The sequence below is a fragment of the Styela clava genome, chromosome 10, assembly GCF_964204865.1.
Source record: "Styela clava chromosome 10, kaStyClav1.hap1.2, whole genome shotgun sequence".
NCBI classification, from domain to species: domain Eukaryota; kingdom Metazoa; phylum Chordata; class Ascidiacea; order Stolidobranchia; family Styelidae; genus Styela; species Styela clava.
In genome coordinates, this window is record NC_135259.1 from 2,440,720 (window position 1) to 2,467,975 (window position 27,256).

The following is a 27,256-nucleotide window of genomic DNA, read 5'->3' on the forward strand; positions in this document are numbered from 1 at the left end:
TTCAATATTAAGTTGCTGTTGTTATTATTCTTTTCCTTCGTCATGATAAAATCGCTTTTCTTTTCGAATACTGCACCAATTGCTTCGAAATTTTCAGTGGTTAAAGTTTGAATTTTTTTCCAGAAGACTATTACTTTTATTTATTCCTAAATTTCATAAGAATCCCATGAGATCTGATAGTTTATTCAAAATTTCGCTGTTTTAAAATTTGCTCTGATTTGAAACTTATTTCAAGCGGTTGCGTGATCGAGCCAGCAGGTACGGTACTGCTCAGTTGAAATTGACTTATTGAACACGTTTAGTGGACATAACGATCGTTTTGTTGTTATGTTGTTCTCGGTGTACATGTTGTTCTTTGACACCTTTTGGACACCTAGTGGAAATATTAAAAAAACGCTTTTCTCTTTGATCACTGGACTAATTGTTTTGAAATTTTTGGTGGTTGAAGAAGAAATTTTTCTCCAGAAGGCTATTACTTTTAGTTTTTTTAGATATTTCTGTTAGCTCTGTGAGATTTGTTTTTGTTTGCTATGACGTCACTGAACGTTCTGCAGACATCAGTCGCCATTTTGTGTCCAACTGTACTGCTTCGCTTGGTGGTTTTTGGACACGTAGTGGACATAACGATTGTTTCAATATTATGTTGGTCTTGTTGTTGTTGTTGTTCTTTGACACTTTTTGGACATCTAGTGGAAAATCTAAAAAAACGCTTTTCTCTTTCATTACTGGACCGATTGCTTCGAAATTATTACTGGTTGAAGATGAAATTTTTCTCCAGAAGGCTATTACTTTTATTTATTTCAAGTATTTCTGTTAGCTCTGTGAGATTTGTTTTTGTTTGCTATGAGTCACCGAACGTTCTGCGGACGCATAGCCGACACTCCTCTTCTTTTTGGTCACGTGCCATCGAACGTCGATGGTTCGTAACGAAGTCCTTACGGTACTTTGCTACGATTTCTTTCTTACGCTTGGTTTTCTTTTCTGCGGGGACGTTACCGTACCGCCTTAGCGAAAGTTGGAAGTCCTACTGTACTGCTTCGCTTGGTGTGAATATATTTGTAGACTGTGATCTGACGGTACGGTAAATTGATTAAGTTTGCAGATGTTATTGTAATCTTTGATTAGACTGAAAGTACGATAGCCTACTACCTTCTGTACTATTATTGTACGTGGATCTTATTGGATATACTATCTGCATACCTACCTAATTTTACCTTGCAATCAATCACACTACTGCACTAACGTTACTTCAAGATGAACAAGGAAGTCCAAACCCAGATTCTGGCAGCTATCTCATCTCTTCAGGCCAAGCAAGAAGAGCTAATGTCACATGCAACTCTATTATCTGCCTCTAAAGACCATGGCAACCAGTCCCAGGATATCATTAAGTTCCAGAATGACGTGGCTCAAATCTCCTCCAAGATCCAGGAGATTATTAGCAGGCTGGAGACTTGTGAAAAGCAACAGGACGATTTAGAACAATACAGCCGAAAAAACTGTGTGATTCTCCATGGCTGTAGTTCTGTGCCAGAAACTGAATACCATAAGTTCGAAGACTTCGTAGTGAAAACTTTCAACGACAGCCTTAAACCCAACCATCCTATTGTGAACACTGACATTGATATTACTCACAAATTAAAATCAAGATCTCCGAAGAACCCCATCATCATCAAATTCGTCAGAAGATCAACGAAGAATATGGTGTATGGTGGAAAAAAAGAACTCAAAGGCAGCGGATTGTCTATCACTGAGTCCTTGACCCGTAGCAGGCTCAAGCTACTCAGCGCTGCCAAGGAAGCCTTGGAAAACAAAAAGTGAGCACAATGAATGGGATTATCTACGCTTACCTAGATAAAAGGCGAGTAATATCTTCCTTAAATGATATCACTACTCTCTCTCTCGTCCCCTCTACTCCAAGGCTGCTGCCCGTTCAGTGGGACCAACCTCAAGACGTAGCGGTAGCCTATGAGCAGCGGGGAACGATTAACTCATTCCTAATCTCCATTTTTCTTATTTAAATAGGCTAGTGCTGTCTAATCAATGGTTCTCCATCTTTCAAACATCTGGAAACCTATATAGCCAGACTAGATATTTGACTTATTTATTCATTTTTATTTTTACTTTTATTTTGTTGTGCCACTGCCATGAAAACTAATTTAAAATACCCATGTAGAAATTGCCACAAATCAGTTCGAATCAATCAAAAAGGTCTTTATTGTGACATTTGTTCTTCTTGGATACATTTAAAATGTACCAATATTTCTGGACAACAATATGAAAACCTTGAATCTGAAGCTGATGAAATACCTTGGTGCTGTTTCCTTTGTGAAATAGAATGTATGCCATTCTCTTGTCTCTCTGATTCTGAAATATCTGAGTTATTTGTTCCCCTTCATACAGAAAAAGCTGAAGCCCAGGCACTTGCCAAAATTCTTGATCCTGAATACCTCAACAAACTGTTTCTTGAATCAGCCAATACTGATACTGATGAATTCAACAACATTGATAGTGTTTTCTTGTACAATTGCTCAAATCAATATATCTGCTCCAGTGATGTCAATGCCCTTAAATTCAACGACAGCCTTAAACTAAGTGGTTTCATGACTCTCTCCATCAATATCAGATCTTTAGCCTCTTTCAAAAACTTCACAAAATTTGAAGCACTAGTTAATTCACTGAATTGTAAGCCGCATGTAATTGCTGTAAATGAAACATGGATTGTATCTGGTACAAATGGCCATTTCAATGCACTGGATGGCTATGTTTTTATCTCTAATAGTAGATCTCATCACCGAGGTGGTGGTGTTGGTATCTACATTCGAAATGATTTTAAATACATTGTCCGCAAAGATATTACTATAATGTGCGAAAAGGTTTTTGAATCTATATTCATTGACATATCATTGGAAAATAAAACAATAACCTGCGGTACTATTTATAGATCACCACTAACTGATGAATTGAACAATGCTAACTTTCGGAATCTCTTGTCCCAAGTTCTCTCAAAGATGAACAGGTTGAATTATAATTATATAATGGGTGACTTCAACTATAATCTTATTGATGAGTCCAATATGAATACCAGCCTATTTGTTGATATTATGCACAACATGGCCTATTATTCTTTGATAAACTGCCCCACCAGGATAACTTCAAGTTCTGCTACCTGTATAGACCACATCTGGACAATCGTATATGATAAAAAAATTAACAGTGCTGTTTTAGCAGAATGTGTTTCTGATCATCTGCCGATTGTACAATGCTCTCTTCTAGAAAAGCAAATTCAGACCAGAATTGAAACGCTTTATCGCTAGTTTACTTCGTCCAACTTGAATACTTTTATGAATGAACTGAATTCTATTGATATTGATGACTTCAGCAGCATCGAGGATCCCAACACTTGCTTTGAAATTTTTTTTGAAAAATTCTCCACTGCTTATTCTCAATCTTTTCCTTACAAAAAACAGACAGACAGATCAAACAAACCTTGGTATGATACTGAGTTACGCAAAGTCAACAAAGTCAAACAAAAACTTTATAAGAAATTAATAAACAATAAAAACATAAATGCCAAGCACAAATTACAGTTCAATGAATGCAGGAACCTTTATACTCGATTGCTCCACAAAAAGAAATCAAATTATTACAAATCTAAATTTGCTTCTCACAAAAGCAACAGCAAGGCAGTGTGGAAAACAATTAATGAACTTATTGGTAAAAATAAAACAAATTCTTGTCCTTTGATTGGATTTGATTGCAGTAATACACAAACTGCAAATAAATTTAATGAACACTTTTCCCAAGTGGCACAAAGCCTGCTTGACTGTATGCCACAACCTGCTGGCTGTGACAAAAATTACATTTCATATCTTGGGAAGCAAGAATCCTCATCCATGTTCTTAAGGCCAGCTACATCATTAGAAATAAAAAATATTATACGCGATATGAAGCCCAAGTCAAGTTTTGGAATCGATGGTATTCCATTTAAAATATTGAAATATGTTCCAGAACATATTATTGATATCCTGACATATATATTTAATCTTTCACTATCTAGTGGATTATTCATTGAAAGCTTCAAGACATCCAAAGTTCTTCCTCTCTTTAAAAAGGGTAGTGTTTCAGATCTTGGAAACTATAGACCTATTAGTCTTTTACCATCATTTTCTAAGATTCTTGAAAAAATAATGTATAGTAGAATGTCAAACTACTTTGAAACTAACAATGTTTTCCACTCGCATCAATTTGGTTTCCGCAAGCATCACTCCACTGCTATGGCTGCTAATGTTTTGGTACACAAACTGACCAATGCGTTTGAATACAAACAACATGCAATTGGAATATTTCTTGATATCTCAAAAGCTTTTGACACCATTGACCATTCCATCCTCTTAAGTAAGCTCTATCACTATGGAATTAGAGGCGTTCCATTCAATTGGATCAAGAGCTACCTTCAAGACAGGAAGCAAATTGTGCAATATGACAACTCATTCTCTACAAATATTTGTGTCATGAAGCACGGAGTTCCACAAGGATCTTTACTTGGCCCATTATTTTTTCTAGCTTACATTAATGACATGTCCAGGTGTCTGAAATCCTCTGAGTCGATCATGTTTGCTGATGACACTAACTTGATTCTTCATGGGGAAAACCTTGAAGATCTATTCACAGTTGCAAACCAAGAACTAACCAACATTCATAGCTGGATGTTAGTTAATAAATTATCTCTGAATGCTAACAAAGCTAAATTTGTATTATTCCATCCAAGCAAGCATAAAAGTGTGAGTTGTTCAAAAAAACTACTGCTCAATGGCAATGAAATTGAAAGAGTGAAAAAAATAAAATTTCTAGGAGTTATCTTTGATAAAAATCTGTCATGGAAATCACAAATAATGCATGTTATTGGTAAAACAAAAAGAAACTTAGCAGTTTCTGCCAAAGTATCCCAGTGTGTTGATCAATCAGCTCCACTAGCAATGTTTCAATCATTACTACTTAGCCATATTCGATATTGTTGTTCAGTCTGGCTTCATGGTAATAAAACACTTGTCTCAAAACTGCAGAGTATTTGTAATAATTTTTTAAGAATAGTTTTTGGTAAAAGAAAACGTGAAAGTGTAGAATCTTACTTCAAATCACTAAATATACTTAAGGTTGAAGATATGATGAAATTTGAAATATTATCTCTAGCTCACGACTTCCATAATAATGCGCTGCCCAATTGCTTTAATGACATACTTGTCAAAAATACCTCCAACCGAAGAAGCAGTTCTGATTTATTCGTACCTTTCATGAGTAAATCCGTGAGTCAGCATTCCTTGTCTTTTACTGGACCCAAACTTTGGAATTCTCTTCCCTTAAATTTGAAGACCTTAAAGTCCAAAAAATCTTTTTAAAAACAAGTCAAGTCTCATTTAGTTTCCAAATATTAAAAATTACTACTGGTGGTATTCGATGACAAAAACTTGGGACACTCCACACTTGCACATTATTGTTTTAATGAAAATGTTGAACAGCTATAACAATATTGTTATATCTTGCCACGACTTGGCCAGAACTAGTCCAGCACCAAAGAAATGGTATTGTGACATGCTTGAGTATATATATATATTTTTTTAAATATATAGGTAGCTAACGTACCCGGATGATATTTTCTTTAAATAACTGCACACATTCTATCACTTCACGCTCGTGTTTTTATCTTTTTCTAGCTGTGATGTCCTTATCATACACGCTTGGTCTTATGTTTGAGTGGTGGTATAAGGGTTGCAGATAGTACAATATTGTTCCTGCAAGGTTACTAATTATTGCAACTAGGCGAGCAGTAGAGCTATGTTGGTTTCTCCCCTTCAGATTTTAATTTGCTGTGGGTCATTGTAATTGGATGTGGTTTTTATATCATTTATGTATGCATGCGTTTTATGTTAAGGCATGGTGTTTGAGTTTACTTGTTGGCCAAGGTATAGATAGTAAAATTTTGTGTGTTTTTTGCATGGTGTGATAAATTTTTCTCTGTCCCAAGCAGAATGTCATCATAGATCATCTATCCATCGCTATACAATGACAATACATCCCATTTAATTAAACAATTATTTTTTGCCTGTAATAAATAGTTCAGAGCGTTCCCCTTCACCCAATCATTGAAACATCTACTCGCAGTTTTATTTTTTGTTTTTCAGGTTACTTCAAAGTGATTAAATGAAGTAAAACACATAAGAAAAAATCAAATAAAGACTCCGATATCCTGTGAAATAACAACCTTATTCCTATATCCTTGTCTGAAATCAATACCCAAGAATGAAAAACCTCACTTACACCCTTTGTAACCAATTTATTTCCACACCCTACTTTACTTAATTATAGTAATTTTAGTGTTACCGGTAACTTTAATTACTTACTACAATATGGACTATAATTTGGCAATAATAGGCTCTAATTTGGGGAATGAAATGGTCTCGCCCACCTCTTCATGCACCCAATTCTGGCAACTTTGGTTGGGCAACTTGGCATTTGACTCCAACTATAATCAGCTTGGCAATATGTTTTCAATAGAATCTTCCTTTTATATCTTAATTAACGATTAGAAGATCGATCAATTTGGCAATGGCAATCATTACAAAAATATCAATATGGTGTGGCAGAAAATTTCTTTTCTAGTATTTATTTATTTATTTTTTTTGTTTACTGTATAGTATACCCTAAATTTATCGCGTCTTATTCTTACTTAAATAAATTCTCAGTGGTTGTGTGTGTGTGTGTGTGTGGCTGGTGGGTGCATGTGAGCGTGTGTGAAATAACTTAATAATTTTAGGTGAGTAAACACGTACCACTTCCTCTTGGCAAAACCTTCCATCTTATATTTTGTACGTTATAAACCTTATCTAAGGTTTTGTTTGCTCCCCTGATTTCATAATCAGTTTTTATTTATTTGTTTTTATCTGTCAAATGTATTGTTATGCTGATTATGGAGTCGAAATAAACTTATACTTATGTTTTTTAGACAGTGATCTGACGGTACGATATACCGTACTTTACTGCGAACAGACGTGTCCGTATATTTGGGCGTAGCTCTCTTGTTCCTTTCGCGATCTTACTATTGCAGTAATGTCTAATGTAGTTTTTCTAGCAAATCTAGCCTACTGTATTTGTTATTAATTTTGATAGGAGCAAATTGAATTGAGTTTTTATATGCCAGAGAAGAACCGTTCCACGATCGAATAGCAGGCCTACAGTACAGCAACAGGTACTGGTAAGGTACCGTACGGTACCTCTGTGAATTACGCTCTCATCTTTTCGTTACAGTTCTGATGTGAGAAACATAAATTTTGTAACCTATCTTTTTTTTTATTTGATAAGAGGAAATGAATTGAGTTCCCATATGACGAGGTTCCCATTCCCAAGGAAGAACCGTTCCGCGAACGAATATCAGATACTGGTAAGTTACCGTACCGCATATGATTATCGGGGAATCGATATTTTCTTCTTATTTTGGACTGGTACCGTAATGGAGAAGTGACTCGGATCAATTGGTATTTTCAATTCATGTTGAAAATGGATGGAGAAGAATAGATCATTACCACAGGACATGAAAGAGCTATGACAGTCCCTGTACCGTTATTTGTACCCATGTACTAGTAGGTCAGTTACCATAGCCATGTAGCTGTTTCACTGTTCAGATTCGTGCAGGATACCGTACCGAAGGCGTAGGGTACCCTATAGTTTTCGGTGAAGTGATGATAATATATTTCGTTTTATTCTAAGTGTCCATATATTTGAGCATAGCTTTCTTGTCCATGTTATTATTCTTCTCTTTCGTCATGATGAAATCGCTTTTCCTTTTCGAATACTGGACCAATTGCTTTGAAATTTTCAGTGGTTAAAGATTGATTTTTTTGCCAGAAGGCTATTACTTTTATTTATTTCGAAAATTTCTGTGGACTTCAAGAGATTCGTTTTTCGTGTGTCAGAATAAAAATAGCGACATATGCGTAAAAAAAGGCACACATCTCATATAACAAACATGTACATTGTCAAATCATGTACAAACACGATTAACTCCAGTGCTATTGTTCCGTTTCCAATACAAGATTACAAACGTGGCATCAAAAAAGGTTTTGCAACACGTAGCTCTGCAGCGGCTCACAGTCGATTTATTTGCTCCGTTTTAATTAAAGCCAGAAGTAGTAACTGGTTGAAAATTCGGACAACAGTTTGATTGATTCATTACTTAGCGATGGGTATTCGTTATCAAGAGAGCTCAAGAATAAATTGTGAAAATGATTTTTTATAAATCTGGACTGCAAAGTAGAGGTTTCATTGGGTTCATCATAATAATCCCTCTGCAGTTGATCGACGCCCCAAACAAAATGAATCCATATTACAATAATAAAGTCGTTGCTAACTTGGAACCAGGCTTAAAATCCTGCTGTGCATCACCCGGAAAAGATATCAACTGCCCCTGTTTTTGTCGCGCGTCTCGTGTCAACCTGCAGGGTAGCAACAAGCTCATGTCTCGCTGGGTGTCAAGGTGAAGCTCTGGAATATTATAACGTTCTTGACAGTTTTCGGGTTTAAACAAAAAAATATTCATAACCTTTTATTCGGTTGGTAATATTAATCAGGAAAAGCATGCAGAAGGAAAAAGCACGGATGCTGATTTTGATGTTTCTGAATCTTGCGAGAATTAACGAAGCGCTTTCGCGATGAATCGGAAGCAAAAAGTGTGATTACTCGGCGCCAACACGACAGAAAAACAACAAATTAAAATTTCTCGCGGACCTGCAAAAAAGCTTTGCGGACGGCACCATTTCTTCCAGGTTAGTAAGTGAAAGTATATAACAGTTCCAAATTGCAAGTTATCCTATGATAATTACATAAACTATTGAGGTGTTCCTAGTACTTGTTTTGTTTTCTTCCGAATGCTTCCAGGTGGTGAATGATATTCTGTTCCAATTTAAATACCTGATTTTACTTTTTTCAGTGTTTCTGGTGTTTATTTAGCTCTATCTAACCCAGGGGTGGGCAAGATTTTTGAAACAGGGGCCAAAAATTTTGCCCACTCAGACTGGCGGGCCATGTAAGTGTGACGTAAAAAGTTACGTTTTATTAACAATATTTACTCACAAAAGCAAAAGTAAAAAACAATAAGCCTAGTGCCAAAACTAAATTTAATCGCAATCCCAACAAATTCCATGAGTTTCAATGGCCTAAACATCAAAATTTGGTTTTAGTTTGTTTGTGGAAGCATCAGGCGGGCCAGATTGAATTACCCAATGAATCGGATTTGGCCGACGGGCCGTAGTTTGCCCATGACAGCTCTAACCTGTCCGCCTCGCAATGTTAGGCATTTTCTTATGCAATTATTTTTTTTAGGAAAAGCTGTTTCGTAGTCTTTCGATATAGTATGTAGTGTAGATTGGTGCACACTATGCAGTCATTCAGACCATTCTATAAACGGCCTTTTGGTAATTGGCATAGGGAAACTGCTTCAAGATCAAGAATACTGAAAAACTAAAAAAAAATTATTTCATTGACAAATTGGGAACATTAGAGCCCCTGGGAATGAATATACTACATGGATAAACTACCTTTTTATATATTAATTTGAACATTATATACCGTTGTTCCCTCAACAATGATCTTTGCTTCATATCAGAGTAATTATGTTTGACAAACAGTTATCCATACATGGTAGCCTTGACCCCAACATGAACTTCACGAGCGCAGCTGTCTGTGTTCTTGGAAACAGTGTGGAATTGTTTACTTTACCTTTTAATTCTCACTTGCTGAGCTGTGGAATAAATCATTGATTGGCATTCAAACTTGGGTTCCTCCAGTGCATACCTAACAACTGATAACAATTATTTATGTGCATTCTATCTATTTTCTTGTCATATAGTTAAAAAATGCTTGTCTGAAGAAGTCTGATCTCTGTCAGACAAAACGCTACAGAATACATTTGTGTTATTGAATTAGATGGAATAGTCATCTTTATTCTTGCCACATCATCCTTGCGGTATACTCATGCGGATCTATTTGCGCGAAGCTTGGAGCAAGGAAAGGTAGTTAGTATCCCATGACCCTAACTGAAATATTACATAATCACCAAAATTGTAGGCTAAATTTCAATTTTGTCAAAGTCAGGCACAGCAATTTTTTTCCAACTGCGGGCCAGCAATTTTTATTTTTTTATACTCGCCAACGGTATTTTACTGATGTAAGACAGTTGTCAGTAACCGGCTTACAATAGAGTCTAACATCGCAATGAACATTCAAGTGAGAAGAAGCACGTGGCAGCACTATTCTTTGTTTTTTCTCCTCCTAGAATCTGGATACTTGTTTTTAAAAATATTTATATTCAATTGCAATTGTATTTTTCGAAATTCGAAGAACTTGCATATTGCAACAATTTAAAAGCTCCGAAATAAATTTTCAAAAGTTGTCTAAAATACAAAATTTCAGCCGCAGGCTAGATTCGTATGTTGGTCACATATATTGGATTTTTGAATTTAAAAACGACGAAAGAGGCTCAAGTAATAAAACGCCATGGCACTAGAGAACGTGTCATCATAATACGAGTGCTTGTTTCTAGTCGCGATGGGGAGGGGGATTGGGCTAATTATTATTCAAAATGAAACTATTGATAAATAAAGCATTATTCCTTCTTAAAATAAACAGGTCTCTAAAACTATAGATAATTATTTGTTTGGCTTTTGAGTAGATAAATTGATATTATTATTTCCCCATCTTTTTCAAAAATAAAAAAAAACGCATTAGGGTAAAAACTGTTGGTGCTCCCGAAGTATGTGCACCAAGATGGCGCACAACCTGAACACAGTATGTGTACCAGGGTAAGGGTGAGGTTGTGTCTCATCTTAGTGCACATACTTCCGGAGCGCCAGACTGTTGAATTGGTTCAAAGCATATTTCAATATTTTCAGGGTAAAATGAGTTTTATAAATTTAAAAAAAATTATTTAATTTCCAGACACCGATGAATATTTTGAGGCGCTAGGTTTTCTCCTGCCTTGCATATACAGTAGGCAGTGCTGGATTTACCATTAGGTAAGGTAGAATGAAGCATACAATTTTGACCTATTATTCATTGTAAGACGTTTTCAAATTACGGATGTTTCTTACAGAAATAACAGCGTTTTAAAGTTTTATAAAACTAACATTTGTCCTATTTTATATTCTGGTTAATATTATTTTCCAATATATTAAGGTTAAAAAAATGAATAGATCGAATAAGCAAACTTGTCCTAATTTAAAAACTCCACCCCTTTAACCATAAAAACAAAATATGCTAATTCAGATTAGTTGAACAGGTTCTACCATAATAATGCCTCTATTTTTTGAAAAAAATACGTAAGAATCGAAAATCTTTATTAGTAATTGGGCCTTACTCCCCATGACATCGGATTTTCTGGTGTCGTGACGTCTTATTACAGCTTTGAGATTCTTAATTCAATTTACTATTTAATCTAATTGGGATTAGCGTTTGTATCCGGTCTTCAACTTATATTTCGTATTTCACGCTGATTTGAAATTTTATTTATGACGTCCAGCATCCAACATTCAATACTTATAGCTGAAATCTTTCTTGATCATAGCGTGGAAACGCATATCGTGCCTCATTGCATTACTAGGATTGGTCACTATAAAGAAAAAAAGTAGTTCAGTTTTAAAACTGTCCGTTTGAAACTTCATCATTAACAACATTACCCTTGTTTCGGAAAACGCAATCGTATTTGATCAATAGTTCGTGAATAACTCTGTACTTTACACGTCGTGGGGTGAATGAGTTGAGTTTTTTTAAATGTTGAGGATAGTGTATGTCGCATTTGGCAGTGCTTTTTTATAACAAACGTAGTATAATAATTGTAAAACGCCTGTATTGATTACTAAATATCGATCACGCCAAATTAGGAAACAACATGTCAATATTGTCAAAGACTGACAAGCGGAAATCCGTAATGCCAACAAGCCAAACCCAGTAGGCAAGCTCTTTACCATGTGCAGCAGTAGTTTACTCTTGCTAGTATATCTTTGGGCCAGCTACGATTGTCTTATTGTATGGCTTTACCTTGTTGCAACTCTGATTAATTTGGCGCCATTGTGAAATTCGCACCCTAAATCTGAAGAATGCGAAAAACCAGCATGGGATCGACTGAAAAGATGAGGCGGTAACACCGAGATTGCTAACGATTTGATATTTTTAGCGACCCATCTGTATCAAGTAAAACAAAGGAGGAGAAACGGGAGAGACAAAAAAGAGGAAGAGGACCATGAAAGATACTTCCGATTTCAGAGATTTCCGATTGTTGTCAATGCGTAATACAAAGAATTGTGTGGGTTCCCCAGGTTTTTATTAAGGGCTTCAGAACTAAAAGAGATGCAGAGGCCTGGAATTTTCAGCTATGTTTATAAATAGAAGAATAATTAAATAGAAAGAACTGAAAAAAAAAATCAGAATATGAAGAATAGCTAAAACACTACGCCTTCTTCTCCGGTTTTCTTCGGCATTTTCGAAACACTGGTGTTTCGAAATCGAAACGAAATTTCGCCTTCGAAACGAAATCGAAACGAAACGAAACACACGTTTGTCAAAAACAATAAAACCATCATTACCTATCGAATTTATTGTATAATTGCACATATTTTCAAGAATTAAAACCACAAAAACGAAGCACTGGAGGCTAATTCGAGAGCATGAAACGATAATGATAATTCAATGAAGGTTTTTGCTAATGGCAAAGCAGTGACCAAATGGAATCAGAATAATTATTACGAATTACGTCATTGTTAGAGATGGGGCTCACAAGCAGCATATATAGCATGGGGCCTCTCAACGTATCAATGCGACCCTGCCCTCATCTTATGTAATAATTGGGATCATTTCCTATATTATCCGATGTCACAGAGCCTTGTGATCCAGTGGAGTAATGATACCAAGGAGAGCCATAATACCAAGCCACAACCGAATACTTGACTAATACATTTTAAAAAATATCTTTGAATCTGAATTCCAAATACATTGTCAACTCCATGAACACAGGAAATGGGTATTCATTATATTATCGTTGATTGAAATTAGATACAACCAGGCGCCCAGAGAAATGATTTAAATTAAACAGTAAAATTAACATAAATTCGGATTTTTGTCGCGGCTAACTTTTGTTGTGACTGTTTATCGTCAGCGTGACATCGACATCGTTAAGCTAAATTCCGCCACAATTTTCCTTCCCCCCACAAATTTTGACTGTTTGTTTTGCATATAACGCGATTATCGTCGTAATCAAATGAGTCGACCCAATTCACAAATTTCCATCCGCCAATGACGGAGAGTTAAGACTGAAAATCGTGTTTCATTTTTCTTCAAGTTAGTTCTGTTTTGAATATTTCACGTCGACTGTTATGCTTTTATTATTGCTTATAAATTAATACCGCAAACTTGCACTGAACTATATTAATATTAACGACGGCAGTGTAACAATAAAATCTGCGATAGATACTAAATGATATTCAAGAGCTAGTTCATACGGGGCAAATGCAGGAAATGCTCGGTCACTATAGAAACTAAGGATGAAAAAGATTAATTACGACTAAATTTGATTTTAGATTTACTGCCGCAGTAACCCAGACTATCTCGACTATGTTGAAATATATTCAATATTCTTATAAACACTAAAAACGATATTTGAGAGTCGCGATATTCGAATAAATTCGGATATGAAATTCGACTTGGACATCGCTGAATGATATTTTGACTGATTTCAGATTGTTATTGCTATGACGTCATAATGTCCGTTTCGGAAGTCGAAACAGTGCCGTTTCGACATATCAGTGTTTCGAAACGTATCGAAACAGTGTTTCGAAACGCCCAGCCCTAACAGTGTGTTTCTTTTTCAAAGCTAATATTCCTTTTACAATGGTCTTAACGCTTGCAAAATCTTTGCGCATCGGAGCATTTGCTGCTGTTTTCGTTTTCACCTTATATGGTTTTATACATGGGAAATTTTCTTCTGAAAAACGATGGTATTTGATTGATAACCAGAAAAATGTACAAAATCAACAAAATAACAGGAAATTCGAACAGCATAAAGTAAGTGAGCTTTGGATAATTTGAGTCAGGTATGTTGATTGACTAAACAATGAAACACAATTTTTGTTGCTGGTTTCTATTTATTATGTTCTTGTTTGGTTACGCCCCAAAACAGAAGAAAAATGGCAATAATTTTTTTAACTTTAGTTTCGTGAAAATCGTTTTTTTGTGTGGGAAATTGTAGCATAAACTTTCATTATAACATGATGTTATTTCTTTAAATATTTTGATAATCCACAGATATACTCCTACAAAAACATGTTAGTTCACTTTTGAGTAACCAAAAAGAGATTTTGTTTCTATATATTTCGAACTATAGACTTAGTCGATTTCACGAATGAGTCCTCATGTATCGTCACGAATCGTTCTGTCATTGTACTGCCATTTTTAACGAAGGTTTATAATTCATATGCTGCGATAGTGTATGAATTGGTAAAAATTTAATTTCAATATTTGGGTAAAAATTTTAAATTGACTGGTCCATTAGTTGCAATGAAAATGAAGTGGAACAGTTAACTCGAAGACAAGACTAACCAGATTGATTTACTGAAATGATCCATATATGGACACTTCGCGTCTAATAGATTAAAATGAAATTTTGATAATATAAAAATATCGCATGGAATAGCAAATGAAGTTAAGATAGATTTTCACTCTAAAAATTATTCTTGAATTGATCTGTGACATTTCTCTGATCGTTTTTCTTGTTTTGATTATTCCCATCAGCATTTATTTGAAGTATTTTTTTAATTAATCGATGTGAATTCGCGTGCTATTAACTAGTGAGAAGAAATTGTGATCGTGAAATATTATTGTCTCTCTTATAATAAAGACCAAATGAAGATTTATGAAGTATGTTAGTAAATCCGAAGCAAAAGTGCATGAGTGTGTGCATGTGTTTGGATGGATAACAATAGCTATTTTCTCCATTCTAATCATTAGAAACTTACTATTATAGGATAAAATGAGCGGAATTGTTAATCAAAACGGAATTTTTTCTTGAAAAAACGTTAGAACTTGTATATTCCATAGTATACAATTAACTTTTAATAAATTTATCGCAGATTGTTCTATTTTGGCATACCGAATTGCCAGATAAAAGTGTGCGAGAAGATCACATGGAGAGTATCAAGAAATATATTGCTGAAGCACATACATTATACAGCCCGATTGACGAATGTGGCAACTGTTCATTTACTATGGACATGTCCAAGGTATCCTATTATCATTCTACACAACAACATGTTCACATAGAAATTGTTAAACGAGAATTCGTAATACTTTACTATACTCGTAATATTTGTATCAAAGAATTGGAATCTTATACAGGGTGAACCCAACAAATAAGAACACATAAATTTATTAATTGCTCCTACAAAAATAGAGAAGATTTCTTTGATTTTGTTTACACTTGAACTTCTGTTTGTGCATGATTGTACCCGTAAGAATAAAGAATCTAGGATAATTTGCACAAAAGTGATGTCTCTACACATTAGAACATTGGTTCTCAAACTGAGGTCCGCGATCGCTTAGAGGTCCGCGAGGCCATTTTAGGTGGGGCGCGAGACAACTTTAACCTCGGCACAGAAGCACTTTGATTTGGAGTAAAATTTTGATGTCATGCTTTCACAGTGTTTCTCCAAAGCACGACATGCTCTACCAAAGACATTATTACGTAACAAACGTTGGTTAACGTGGCAAGTACCGTAAATCAGAGCGTATTGTTTATGAAGGCGTGTGCAACTGATTGTAAATTTTCTCGGGATTATTTAAAAATACGCCCCGCCATAAAAAATCTATTTAGATATAACGATTCATATGTGAGATTTAGTTTTGCTGTGATAGGTCCGAAGGAAAAGAGAAACCACAGCGACACCGTTCTATCCCGATGTCATTAAGATGACACTAAAATGCTCATTCCATTTGCAACAACTTACGAATATAAAACAGATTTTTATACGTTACTCGCTATTTATACAAAATATTGAAACAGAATGCTCGTGAGACACGATATGAGAGTTGCATTATTTTTTGAAACATAACCCAAGGTAGAAGAACCAATGGGAGCCAAGCAGGCGCAGCCATCTCATTGAACTGTTTTAATACCATTCAATAGATGAATGTTTGATATACCGCGTTGTTATTTGCTTTCATTTCTTCAGTGGAACGCGAGTCATCAGAAAAATTGAAAGGGGACAGTTATGCACAATTTTTCAAAAACTTTGAGAACCACTGCATTAGCTTAAGTTCCAAATAATCTCCTAAGCTTGAGAGCCAAACTTGCACAAAATTGTCAGTCGCTCACACGCAATCCTCTATGAGGATTTTTTCTGATTTTTGCTGCCATTGCAGTTTTGAGTTCACCAATTTGTTTTAAGAATGTTTTGATACGCATTCTCCTTCATTGGAACATATCCTGATCTATACTGGAACTTTTTTGGTATGAATATAAAACAAACCAAATTTATTTTAATTAAATATTTAACAAATTTGTGGGTTCTGATTTTTATTATTTTATCTTCGTTTAATTTTTAATTTGAAATATATCACTGATTATATGAAACTATTAATCATAAAAACGTATCTAATTTTATTTACTGGAATTTCAGATAACTGATAACAACACCGCTGCAGTCATATTTCTGTATAAATTTGTGGAACCCGGTAAAATGCCAATTAAACGGTAAGTATCAGTAGAGATTACTCGAGACTAACTACCAATCCTTTATCAATGACTTTGCGCTACTGGATCCGTTGCGAATAATGCAACGATGCTTTGGCATGAATAAACCTGGCCATACTGTGCGATTGTAATTCACAAATGCGCACTAACACAAATGTATATCTGTAACGTTTCGTCTGACCAAAATCAGATTCCTCGGACAAGTGTGTGCAGCAGGACTCTTGAATTGCATAGTATGACAGTAAGTTATCTCCATATTATCATGTGCGGGTTAAAATACTATAATTACAAAACTAAAGGCATTATCAGTGGGTTAGAAAACATCGCAAGTATCGGGCATATGTCATATTTGCTTGTCAGTACAAAATCTTAAGCCGAGTAAAAGGAAATAATTTTAAGACTGTTTTTTTGTCAGACGAAATGATCAACTCTATATATATTGGACGAAAGAAAGTCCTTCCACTCTGAAATATTATCATAACGAAACTTTCGATTTCGAGGAATCCATAAAGTTCAACAGTACCATGGGATACAGGTATGAGTGCTATACAAAATAATTAGAGAGTGATATTTGAGACGGATTAGGATTAATAGAGTACTCTCAGATAAATAGAATAAATTAAATTATGATAATTTACTTACCTCATCTTTTCCACAATTCGAACGAAAGACAGCCAAAACAAACTAAAATAATTAACAGGATTGAAACATATCAATATGGTGATTCCTAACCCCGGAGTTGACAAAATTAATTTTATCTCTATCTTATTCTTCAAACTTAACTAAAAATCCTTGGGGTAATAAAAATTTCACAAATGCAAAGCAAAGACAATAAAGTAGTTGGCTGATTATCTGGTTCTTTCATACAGAAATTTATTTGTTTTCGTTGCTTTTTCACCCGCGCATTATTACTTATCGATCTTAAGATCGGTAAGTATGTTGATAGGTATTTGTCTGTCTGTATTTCTGTTTGTTTGTCTGTTAGATGAACGCAATATCTCAAGAATGCGAGGTTGAATCTGCTCCAAATTCATGCATTCATCATATGTGCATTCATCATATATCGGACCAGAAGCCTATTGATTTTGGATGAATTATGTCGTATAATTAGCGAGTTATTAATTAATTAGTGATGGGACACGCGGTGTCACTATAGAGTCATGATTCAAAACCGCAGTTTCGGTCGATAAGCCTTCGGTCTCCGACCGATATTCTCGTTTGATATTCAATTGATTTTGAATATTGTTATCAACATACCATGGTTAACAAACAAAAAGTATCATTGCAAAAGAATAATGCAAGCATGAGTAAATTTGGATCTCCGAAAGAAAAATACATTTTATTCACAGCCATCATCCGATTTATTATTTTAACAGGCGGAATTCCGATATATACACTCCTTTTTTAACAAGTGTCTACAGAACGCTTCAGATAAAAGATTTATCTGATAATAATGTAACATGGATACCAATGACTAAAAACAAATGGGCGGCAGCGGTTATCTCGAATTGTGGAGCAACACCAGCTGCGGTCTATCGGCACAAATTAGTCACAAAAATTTCAATCTTATCTGAAGGACGATTAAAAACATTTGGAAAGTGTTTTAGGAAGCAAATATCAAGAAAGATGAATTCCATTCCCAATCTTTTGAAGTCTTACAAATTTTATTTGGCATTTGAGAATTCATATCACTGCAGAGACTACATAACAGAAAAATTATTTCAAAATGCGTTTCATGGAAACACTGTGCCCGTAGTATGGGGAGCAACGAAAGCCGACTACACATCACTGGCTCCACCTGGATCTTTCATATTTGCTGAAGATTTTAATTCGGTGGAAGAACTTGTAACGTATTTGAATTATTTAGACAGGAATGACACTGCTTATTTAGAGTATTTCAGGTATAAACACTAACAATATTACTAACACTATCATATTGAAATTGGTATATCGAATTAAGTCAAATCCCACACCCATAATCGGATTCAAAGCTAAGACATACTCAAAATGCATGCATAGGCTAGTTACCTATCGATCTCAAAATCAGTAAGTATGTTGATAGGTATTTGTCTGTCTGTCTGTTTGTTTATCTGTTAGATGAACGCGATATCTCACGAAGGCGAGGTTGAATCTGCTCCAAATTTTGCATGTGCAATTACCATATCTCGGACCAGAAGCCTATCGGTTTTGGGGCGTGTCCCATCACTAATTAATCAATAACTCGCTAATAATACGACATTATTCATCCAAAATCAATAGGCTTCTGATCCGAGATAATAAACTAATATAGTACTCCTAGTAGTACCGATATGCATCTGCTGGCAAATTTGTATTTTATTTTCAGATGGCGAACGATGAGAGTAGAAAACTTTTCAATTGTTAAACAAACAAAGGATTTATGTCAACTATGCAAAATCATTCAAGGAAAAGCCAAGTATAACATTTCCGATCCAAACCATGTTTCGAAATTTTTATCTGGACGTAATTCTCTCAGATCCCAAACATTACAGAAAAAAGTGACATCACTAAAAGAATGGTTTTTTGAAGAAGAGAATAAGGAATGTTTGAATTTTAGGGGGAAAAGTTATTTTTAATAATTTATGATGATTTTATTTATTTATAAATTTATGAACTATCAATTTATATTGGACAATTGCATCTATGCACTATTGTCGTTAACTACGTTAATTTTTTAATTATTTTATACAAATATTTACCCCTTATTATCAAAAACGTATTCGAATAATTGATATATTTTTATTATCAAACACTCTTTTATCTTTTTAGCATCCATTATAAATATAAATAATATCTAATATGGTATAGTCCAAATATTATACGGGAACGCAGCGGAAGCGTGCCACAATGACTCGAGTTTGACAGTCCAATGATTCGATTTACCGGCAACCAAAGCGACCGGAACATGCATTAAAAAATTCCATTTTTCACATTCACTTTGACAGGCGGTTCATTTTCCAGTGAACTATCTAAATAATCTTAATATAATTTTCCAAACTTATTGGTTTAGTTTTGCTTTGGGCAAACTTGAGGAAAAAAAACAGTTTAAGATTTCATTCCTACCTGCGTCACAATAATGAAACATTTAACAACGAAACGATAAACAAAACGTTAGACTAACTTTTAGTCCAATGTAAATTGCGAATTCGACGTCAAATTCAAATGCAACCTCAAAATCGACGACAGTTCAGGATAGTTACGTCATTGCAGGCTGTTACAAAAATGAACAAGCAGCATGGGTTGCAGAACGTAAGGCTTCACATACCAGAACTGTGGAGTCGGAACATGTGTCATTGATTTTGGAACCAAAACTGGAGTCGTATTTTCAAACTCCCTGGTGTGAGAAATCAGAGCCAAAGTCAAATATTGGTAATTCTCTGTTGTCGTAGTTTAAATTATACAATATCGACAATTGATTGATATTCATTTATTAACAATTCCTTATATATGAACTATAATATATTTATTTTCTTAATCACGACTTCAAAAATTTTCCTTCTCTGGAATTGCAAGCTTAACTCAGATTTTCATTGCCTTTTAAAAAAATTAGCTTATTATAAGTGATCAAACAATATCATGACTAAATGAGTAACATAATCCACCTATCACTAATCCTCATATAATGCAATACTTAAATACGAGGAAAAACAATATACTTGAGCAGATAACGTAACGTAACAATTATTGCAAACAATTAATGGTTAAAATAGTCATGCAGGATTCACGTTGGCTCTTGAGGAGAAAAAATATGCTATTTTAAATTCACAGACATTGCTATTAGCGGTCACATGTAGTCGAGCAAAATATCCGAGGGCTTCCAAATGACAACCTGAAATGCACAATTCAAGTTTGTTTGAAAATAAGCTGTTTAAAGAATTGCAATAAAATGCTGCATTCCTAATTTATTTCAATTCAAAAATGAAAATGAACTGCAAACCTGTTATAAGCTTCTGAAATAAGCACCGAAAAATATTACTTGATTATATTGCATTATCTTTTGTGGATAAATATTTTGCCAATACATACAATTAAATAGGTTTTACTTTTAAAAAATCAACAACAATCACATATATGTGCTTGTGGTCATAGTAACTTATTTCGAATGATAAATCTCTTTAAAATTAATGATACCCGGAACTATCTACAATGATGATTAAAAATAAAAAAATATTTTTTATTTTGAATATGGGCCATTCCAAGCAAAAGTTGAATTCCATCAATTTTTTAAAAAGTGTAGTGAAAGTAATTTTTTTTTATTTTTGATATCAAAAGACATTGGAATTTTATTGGACTGCATTCATTTCATCGAACAATTTAAAATTTCACCCAGGTTTTTGATGGTTTATAAAAAATGGCCTGAAATGTAGAAATTTTGGTATAATTGACATATTTTGTGATGATTCCTGACACAAAGTGTTTGATTGTGTGGTACAGTTATTTCATATGGAATTGACGCACTGGATTTAAGTTAGTAAAGTTTAAATGTTTGCAGTGCTGTAGGACATTTCTTCACCCATTTAACGATTTATTACCAGAATTTTAAGAGATGATAGATGCCGCTATTCCGAAGTGGAAAAATGTCCTGTAGTGTCTCGTCCTGTAGTGTCACATACAATATGCACATTATTGGCATGGATTTACAGTGTTACATTAAGTAACTTGAGCAACACATAGAGGGGTAGTTCAGCTACTGCACCAGAAATTATTATGGGCTCCTACTGTACCATCACAAAAATTTACAGCACAACACAATGTACTGTTAGTGCATGTGGATTTGCCGTCCTGTAGTGTCACGCTATATTTTACTATATTTTTTTTATCTACTAAGTAAGGTTGGGTGTAACTTTTGTGCAATTTTTTACATATTCAATAAAGCAACTGATTGGACAATGAAACAAAACATGTAGCTGAAAATGTAAAAATATATTGAATTTGACAACATGCAAAATTTCTGGAATTGTCCTGTAGTTTCACTTGGAATAGCCCATATTGTGTTATATTTGGCATGTGATCAACAATGAGAGTCATCGTGATTTTTATAAACATATTTGATTGATGACACACATTAATAAAACAAATAAGCAACAATGTCTGAACGTACAAAATCTTTCGAAAAAGACTAGTCTCGCTAACGGTTGGAAACAACGACGTTTTTTTTATTTTAGCAAAATATAACATTTTTATTATCAGTCATTGAATATTGTTAACTAATGTTAAATGTACGAGAAACTCCGATAAAAAAATTTCTGTACTCCGTTTTACCGTTAAAAGATGGAATGAAACACGCTACCGATACAAATCGACGATACTGTCACGTAAAGTATTGTTGTCACACATCGACTGGTACTAGTTCAACTGTTCCAAAATAATTCATATAAAAGTTGTTCGCTACTTTTAGCCATACAAAATATTCCTTATATTACGAATGTGGCTAATTTTATTTCTTGGTATTATAAAGGATTCCGTTCGTTTAAATTCGGGTTTCCCAAAGTTGATTGACCGCAGGCCAAAATTCGAATCAGAAGGATATTCGCCGCCCAGCAAAGGGGAGCGGCAAAAAGGGATCGAAAGCACGGCTGGGGTTCAGAAAATTTTGAAAAATTGGCTGCAAGCTTGATTTTAAATACACCTAGCATTGCAGTTTGTTATGTAATAGAATTAATAATTATAGGATTTAGGTGATAGAATACCCGAGAAATAAATAACCAGCACGACTTTTAACAAGGTATTCGCAACTGGTAGTGACTAATGAAGTTACTTGCTCATCTGACATATGGCCTCCTATTAATGGCTACTTATGACTTCTTATGCTACACAAAAAACATCCCAATATATATAAATATAAAAAAAAAATGCCAACGTAATTTAGTTTTGTATTTTTGTAGGTACCCCAGAAAGTAATGGTACCAAGATTGCGGACACCGGAACGTAGTATGTGTACCAGGTTAGGGTTAAGCCATAAGTTTATTCCATTTCCTCATTTTAGTTCTATTACGAGTTCGGGCAATAGTCAAGTGCCTCCCGTAGTAATTGTACCTGAAATTATGGCCCAACCTCAACCTGGTACACATACTAAGTCTCAGCATTCCAGTTATATTATAATGAATAAATTTTGAAATACCCTCATCAATTGATCATAATTTGAAGTATGATTAGCTTCATAATGGCGCCTCGTGTTATATTCCTTCAGAACTGGAATATTTTGTTGGCAAGGAAGAAAAATCGCTTAAAAAAAGTTTAATTCTTTTCAATGAAGAAATAAAAAACGCTACCATTTATCAAAAAAACGTCTGTTTTCAGTCTCGCAAAAACATGAAGTGGTACCATATTAGTATTTATTTACGGTTAAAGTTTAAACCGTTCAACTATTTCGCTTGAGTTCGGCGGGCCATTACAAGTCGTTACGCGGGCCGTAATTTGCCCGCGGGCTGCGGTTTCGGAACCTCAGGTTTAAATAATTTCTTTTCACCCCAATTTCCATTGGCATTACAATCGTTTCACAAGATTAACGGTTTGTTTTAAATCGGGAAGCAACCGTAATTATCAGTGAAATGTCTCGTACGATACAACGAATTAAAAAGTGAAAGTCATCGTGATTGCTGTGTTTTCTTTGATAAAATGTGATCAAGTTTTCGAAAACGAAAAATTCAATAAAATTAACAATAAATCTGACGATATAAAAGGGGGTGTTGTAACATGATAAGACAGTACTCGACTTTCTGAAAATGATCTCTGAGCTACATATAGCAAAAATTAAGATATATATACAGTAAATTCGTCTTCAATTGCCGAGTTTGGTGATTATGTTCAACTTGACAATTTATAAACCAGAATGGTTTGGTTTTTAAACAAAAGATTGTAAATTTGTAGATCAGATTGTGTACATCATTCAACAATGTTTACACTTACAGTATATATATATATATATATACTACTAAACGTGTTCAATACACAAATACATTTTAGAGAGTAAGCGCTGACATGCTCAATGTGAAATTATAGACAGGAAAACGTTTGTAGACATCCAACAACGGTTATAACACTGATTGTAACGTTCAAAAACTTGTGGTAAATATAATGTATAGAAATACTATGACAGTGACATGCTCATTGTAACTTTTTATATATATTGTAGATGCCCTTCATGTTATGACAAGATAGTTCACATCCAGGGGTATGGTTTTGAAGATATATGAAATGATATTAGGTTATAGTTTTTAACATAACATATTTTTTTATAGATTCAATAGACTAATTTATCAACCGTCATACGAATTGCCATGAAGCTAATTCTTGTTGCAGCTATTTTGGCAATAACAGCCTTTGAAACCGATGCCTATCTTTGTGGGTTTTGCTTGAAACAATGGTGGAGTGGATGTCCATATGGATATTACTGCATAGCTCCATATTATTATTACCCTTCTTACTTTAAACCATGTGGAAAATGCTTTGTGAGTCATCATATTACATTATAGTCCCCTGTGTGATATTCAGTTTTGAATCTATAGTAGCCAATATTTGACAAAACTATGGCTTTATATTTTATACATAAAAAAAATGAATTGAGTAGAGATTGCTTTGAAAAGGAAATTATTCATCCATTGGTTCACAATTAAATATTGAAATGTATTTGGGTATCTCTTTTCATTATATATCAACTAATACTAAAATAGCAAAGTTATGAAAAAATTAAACAATTTGTTCTTTTATAATTAATGCATAACATTTCATATTCGTGAATTTCAGCCATCCACGACGACTTCTACAAGTGCACAGACATCGCCAACAACATCTCCAACGACCGCAAGCACCTACTATCCATCCAGTCCCGATACAGAGATTCCCGATTATCGTAAAAAGTGATTAAAGCTGTCTACGGCGATATTGACAATATATATTCTTGAATGAAAATATATATGAAGAAATAGGTAGAAGAGTGAATTTTGTTTTTTTGCTGATATTGAAAATGTGATTTCTTGTAATAAACGACACATTGTAACCAATTTGGTCTGAATAATATTGTCTTGCTGGTAGGCAACTTCTTCAGGTAATGAGAGGACTGTCGGTCAATTTGGAAGTAATAAACTCAACCACCTTGTTATCTCAATGCTCTACTTCCGTATTGTGACTGTCTTAGTGCGGCGGCAGCAGATTTCTGTAGAGTTTAAACGAGGCAAACAATATCATTATTATACGACCGGCTCATACCAAATTCAAAATTCTTTCTGAGTTGAGGAAAAAAAAAACTAAATAACTAATATTAATTAAGGGTCTCAACACGTCGGATTCATTTAACCTTTTTAATTGATAGGGTTGTAACTATATTTGAGTCAGATTTTCTAGAACCGCTACAAATAAAAGTGATTTTGGTACCGTGTTTCCCGGCTAATAAGTTGGTCGGTATTCGAAGCCCCAAATTTTTAGTCTGGGGGGGGGAGGGCTTCATTTTCAGAAAGTCGAGTACTGTCTTGGGGTGTTCTTGTTATTCAATTCGGACCATAAATATCTTCCGCGAAAAACCCTCAATACGTATTCCAGATTCTAGTCCATTCGTGGTTTCTTACAGGATGCTATGAATGTCCATTATCTGATCTCGTAACTGCATGACAAATATAAAATCATGCCGGTCCGTGTTATACACGAAATTGGATCAAGATCACAAAACGAGTGGAGTGGAGTGTGGACAAAAAAAAAGCGCATAGTATGAAGATTTAAATTCTTAGTATTTAGTGACAACTTTACAATATCCAAGAAAGTGGTGAAAATAGAACTTTGAGCAATGGTCGAGATTCATTGTTGACATATAATTCTTGTTTCAAATGATATATGAAAATACAGGTGGTATATGATTGTGTTCCTTAGTTAATTAGGCTTTATACATTGAATTGAAAACTTTGATTGAAAAGTTATGAGCATTCTCGCAAATATGCTGCATAAATGTATTTTATTTATGGTAAAATATGAGATAAACTATTTTTCTGGTTTCCGGTCAAAACAATACAGAACAAATGACCCCTGCGTAATTTCCGTGTAGGAAACTTAATTTCACTATCATGCGTTCTATGTGATATAATACGTCACGTAATTTACAGTATTCAAAAACACTGCAAAACATTTGGAAATTCAAATAGGTATTATTTATCATATTTAAACTACTTTAAATTTACAAATATTTTTGCACGCTTTGTTTAATATTCAACTCTACTGTTTATTTGTTCGGATTAGGCACAAATTTCATTGACAGGATATTTTACCTATAAGGTGGACCTAAACCTAAAGAATGACATTTAAAATAATGACAATGTAGGGGGCTCCCGAAGTATGCGAACCAAGATGGCGGACATCGGAATGTAATATGTGTACTAGGTTAGGGTTAGGCCATAATTTTAGGTATAAATACTACGGGAGGCTCTTGGCTAGTCTTCGAACTAATAATAGGACTAAAATAGGAAAATTGGAAAAAAATTATCGCCTAACCCTAACCTGTTACCCATGTTACGTTCCGATGTCCGCCATCTTGGTTTGCATACTTCGGGAGCACCCAATGTAGTCTTCTAATACTTATTGATGAGTGAATCTATAAATGAATAAACAAGGTATTCAAGATACCGAACCTAATATCCGATAGAATAATATTTTAATATATTATGTAAAATATATTAGTGCAAATATATATATATATATATGTGAGTATATATTTCAAATAATTCATGGGACAATAGAGAATTTTTTTTTAAAACTTTCAGCATTCGAAATATGATTTAAATATTTTTGTACCACGCAGGTACATTAGCATACGACGGAGCCGATGACGCGTTTCCTGTCCGGATCTGTTTATATTTATAAGATTTAAGACACACAGAGGCAGTTCAGTTTGAATAAAAGGTGTATCTTGTCTATTATAAGTTTAACTCAATTCCACTTACTTTCTACCGCTTTAGTAATTTTGGAAAAAGTCAACATTTTATGGTCAAAAATGAATGCTTTGATAAATAAATTACAATTGAAATACATATTCAATGTTTTAAATGGCTACAAAAATTTATTCCATTAGAACGTAGAGCTATTTCCTAATCAAAATTAAACTAATGTTAACTACACAATTTGCAGCAATTTATCGTTCATAAATGGGTAACAGAAAACGAAGTTCAAGTAAGAAATTCTTTGGATTAAATCTTAATTTGACAAGAATGTTTACGGTGACATACTTGCCCGCCTTTTCGCTTTCAGCAAATTAAAAAGTGAAAGTCATCGTGATTCTAGAGAAATTAGGTCATTGAGTACTAATTGGTTAACGGTTGTCAATTGATTTTTGATAATTCGATGAAACAGGTTTTAAGGCATAAATTAATTGAATGCGCTCTGGGAGTTCCAGGAATTTCTCAGAGATACATTCTTCAGTAGAAATATGCTTTTATTCATAAGTTAAAGATTCGACGTATGTCATGTTAC

General features: G+C 34.3%; 1 protein-coding gene across 2 annotated transcripts; it reads left to right on the forward strand.

Annotated features, from left to right (window-relative positions):
* The first annotated feature begins 13,062 nt into the window (after positions 1–13,062).
* Positions 13,063–24,781, forward strand: LOC120337659 (4-galactosyl-N-acetylglucosaminide 3-alpha-L-fucosyltransferase FUT6-like). 2 transcript variants are annotated; one of them, XR_013478191.1, is made up of 8 exons: positions 13,063–14,103; positions 15,168–15,317; positions 16,713–16,786; positions 17,202–17,321; positions 18,163–18,687; positions 19,131–20,173; positions 24,107–24,255; positions 24,551–24,781. XR_013478191.1 is itself a non-coding variant. In XM_039405519.2 (6 exons), the coding sequence occupies exons 1-6, from the start codon at positions 13,930–13,932 to the stop codon at positions 19,378–19,380; spliced, it is 1,293 nt and encodes a 430-aa protein (XP_039261453.2). In that variant the 5' UTR covers positions 13,063–13,929; the 3' UTR covers positions 19,381–20,300. The 2 variants fall into 2 exon arrangements, 1 of the variants encoding a protein (XP_039261453.2); XM_039405519.2 differs by lacking the exons at positions 24,107–24,255; positions 24,551–24,781 and having other exon boundaries at positions 19,131–20,300.
* The last annotated feature ends 2,475 nt before the right edge of the window (positions 24,782–27,256 follow it).